The sequence below is a fragment of the Microtus ochrogaster genome, chromosome 26, assembly GCF_000317375.1.
Source record: "Microtus ochrogaster isolate Prairie Vole_2 chromosome 26, MicOch1.0, whole genome shotgun sequence".
In the NCBI taxonomy this organism is placed as follows: domain Eukaryota; kingdom Metazoa; phylum Chordata; class Mammalia; order Rodentia; family Cricetidae; genus Microtus; species Microtus ochrogaster.
Genome location: NC_022025.1, coordinates 13,756,684 through 13,759,410, shown reverse-complemented (window position 1 = coordinate 13,759,410; position 2,727 = coordinate 13,756,684). Strand labels below are relative to the sequence as shown.

Genomic DNA, 2,727 nt, shown 5'->3' with positions numbered 1-2,727 from the left:
TAAGTTTAACACGAGTTGCTTGTTGAACTTCTGCACACTCCCTGTTTATTGTTCTGAGGGGAATACACAAACAGGGTTTTTAAATTTGTTTTTGTTCACGATATCTGTGAATGCCTACCCTACACAATCTCATGCGAAGAATGCTGGGGGTTCTGAGGAGTCCTCAGGACCTAGACCACCCTAAGAAGAGATGGCTTTCACCACGTAAAACGGGTTTTGTTTTCTCCCTTAGTGACTGACCCTCCAGAAATGCTTGTCTCCCGCTGCCGGTGAAGAACCGCAGACCATGGATCATGCCGAGGAAAATGAAATCCCCGTGGCAGCTCAGAGGTACTACGTGGAGAGGCCAATCTTTAGTCACCCCGTGCTCCAGGAGAGGCTTCATGTGAAGGACAAGGTCTCCGATTCCATCGGGGACAAGCTGAAACAGGCCTTCACGTACGTCTAACCCGTTTCCTCTTCTGTAGCTTTCGGCTCGGAAAATTCAAGGTCCCATGCGTAAAGATCCTTTGGCGAGTTGGAGGGGAAATGAGTGGTGAACACTTGCAGTCTAACAAGCTGCGCCTGGTGGTTCAGCTGGTATCAGCCTTTGGCTTGGTCCCGTGAACACCGTGCGTGGTACCGCGAGACTTGGTTTCAATTCTGTTGCTATGATGAAACAGTCTGATGAAAAGCAACATAGGGAGGAAGGATTTCTTTATCTCACAGCTCTATCATTGCAGGCAGGCAAGATAGGAACCTAAAGCCACAGTCAAGAGCAGAGCAGGGGGAAAGTATACAGGTGGACGCTTGATAGCTCTGTGCTCCCTTATACTATTCAGGACCCCTCTCCTTGGTAAATGACACAGTAGACGAGGTCATACCACAATTAACAACCAAGACAATTTCCCACAGACAACCCGTATTGTCTAGACCAGTTTGATCGAGACAATTCCTCATCACAACTCTCCTCCCAATGGTTCTAAGTTGCGTTGGTATAATTAACTAACCGACACACTATGTTTAATCGTTTTCTACTCCTCGTTACATCCATGTAAAGGTTTACATACCTGTTCTCAAATTCTCCACAAACCTCTAAACCATCTGCCTCCCCTGTTGTTCCTGGGGCTGGTTCAGGCTCTCTGTCTTGCTTCCCATGTGGGTCCCCCACCCTGTTCAGCAGCATCTTAACCACTGACTGTGGTTTGCTCCTTATCACTCATAAGCTGAAGAAGAGAGAACATCCCCGTGTGGGTTCTGCAGGGATGGTCCCTCGCTTACAACTTTGTCTGTGTCTTTGTCTCCTTAGATGCACTCCTAAGAAAATAAGAAACATCATTTACATGTTTTTGCCCATCACTAAGTGGTTGCCAGCGTATAAATTCAAGGAGTATGTGTTGGGGGACTTGGTCTCAGGCATAAGCACGGGAGTGCTTCAGCTTCCCCAAGGTTAGTACAATGCATTGCGCTCTCTCTCTCTCTCTCTCTCTCTCTCTCTCTCTCTCTCTCTCTCTCTCTCTGTGTGTGTGTGTGTGTGTGTGTGTGTGCTATCTCTCTCTGCTCTTTCTCTCTGTGTCGCTGTCTCTCTGTCTCTGTCTGTCTGTCTGTCTGTCTGTCTCTCTCTCTGGTAACTTTTACCTTTCTAAGCAATCTTTTCAGAAACTGAAGAAGCCTTGGGATCATTCACAGTGGAAAGGGATGGTCCCGATCTGAGGATCAATCGGTTGCTCAGGCAACAATTTGCTGCAGTTGTGATAAATTTCTTGTTTCTAGGCCCATGACATAACTAAAAGGGATTATGATACACTGGATTTTCTTGACAACTCTGTGTTATTAAAAGAACATTAGAAAATATCAATCTGTGAGCCAGGTATGGTGGAACATGCCCTTAATCCTAACTCATATGGAGTATTGTCATTTCAAGGCCAAGTTGATCCAAATAGTAAGTTCTGGGACAGCCAGGGCTACACAGCAAAACGCTGTCTCAAAAAAAATTATATTAACCCTAAGCAATCTGATTCCTGTACTCCTAGAGCGCTAACTAACTCTCCAAACAGGGACTAAGACAAGAGACAAATAAAGGTATATACACATGATTAAATTATAAACATCATAAAGGAAAACAGAGGATCCTAAGACATTATTAGGGAGTTAGTTTAAGTAAAGAAATTATGAAAAGTTCTTTGGAAAATTCAGTATGCATTGGTGCAAGAAACTGCAATTAAACTTAGTGGCTCACACAAAGTAAGGGAAGACATCAATGTGGGAGGGGTTGTTGTAAAAAAAGGGCTAAAAAAAGAGGGCAGAACTGAGAAGGTAAGAGGGGCAAAAGTGATCAAAATTTAGTATAGATATGTTGTAAAATTGTAATAAAAATCAAAAAAAGTTTAAAGTCCACGTGAGCTGAGACCTCTGGCAGGTGAAAGCAAGAGGAAAGGCATTCCCAACAGGAGGGGCAGTGTGACTGAGGTGTGCTCAGGAAAAGAGATGGGCAAAGTAAAAATGCAAAGAGAAAGACAGTGCACCAGGGGTGTAGACAGTAGGAAGGCAGTGTACCAGGGGTGTAGACAGCAGAAAGACAGTGCACCAGGGGTGTAGACAGGAAGGCAGTGCACCAGGGCTGTAGACAGTAGGAAGACAATGCACCAGGGTTGTAGACAGGAAGACAGTGCACCAGGGGTGTAGACAGGAAGACAGTGCACCAGGGCTGTAGAAAGTAGGAAGGCAGTGCACCAGGGGTGTAGACAG

At 45.3% G+C, this 2,727-nt stretch overlaps 1 protein-coding gene across 4 annotated transcripts in view; it reads left to right on the top strand.

Moving 5' to 3' along the window:
* Window positions 1–286: 286 nt before the first annotated feature.
* Slc26a5 (solute carrier family 26 member 5) overlaps window positions 287–2,727 on the top strand; it is a 37,845-nt gene continuing 35,404 nt past the window's right edge. For all 4 annotated transcript variants that reach the window (XM_005358366.3, XM_005358365.3, XM_005358364.3 and 1 more), the window contains exons 1-2: window positions 287–438; window positions 1,289–1,428. In XM_005358366.3, the coding sequence (XP_005358423.1) occupies window positions 287–438; window positions 1,289–1,428 (292 nt within the window). The remainder of the gene's footprint in view (window positions 439–1,288; window positions 1,429–2,727) is intronic.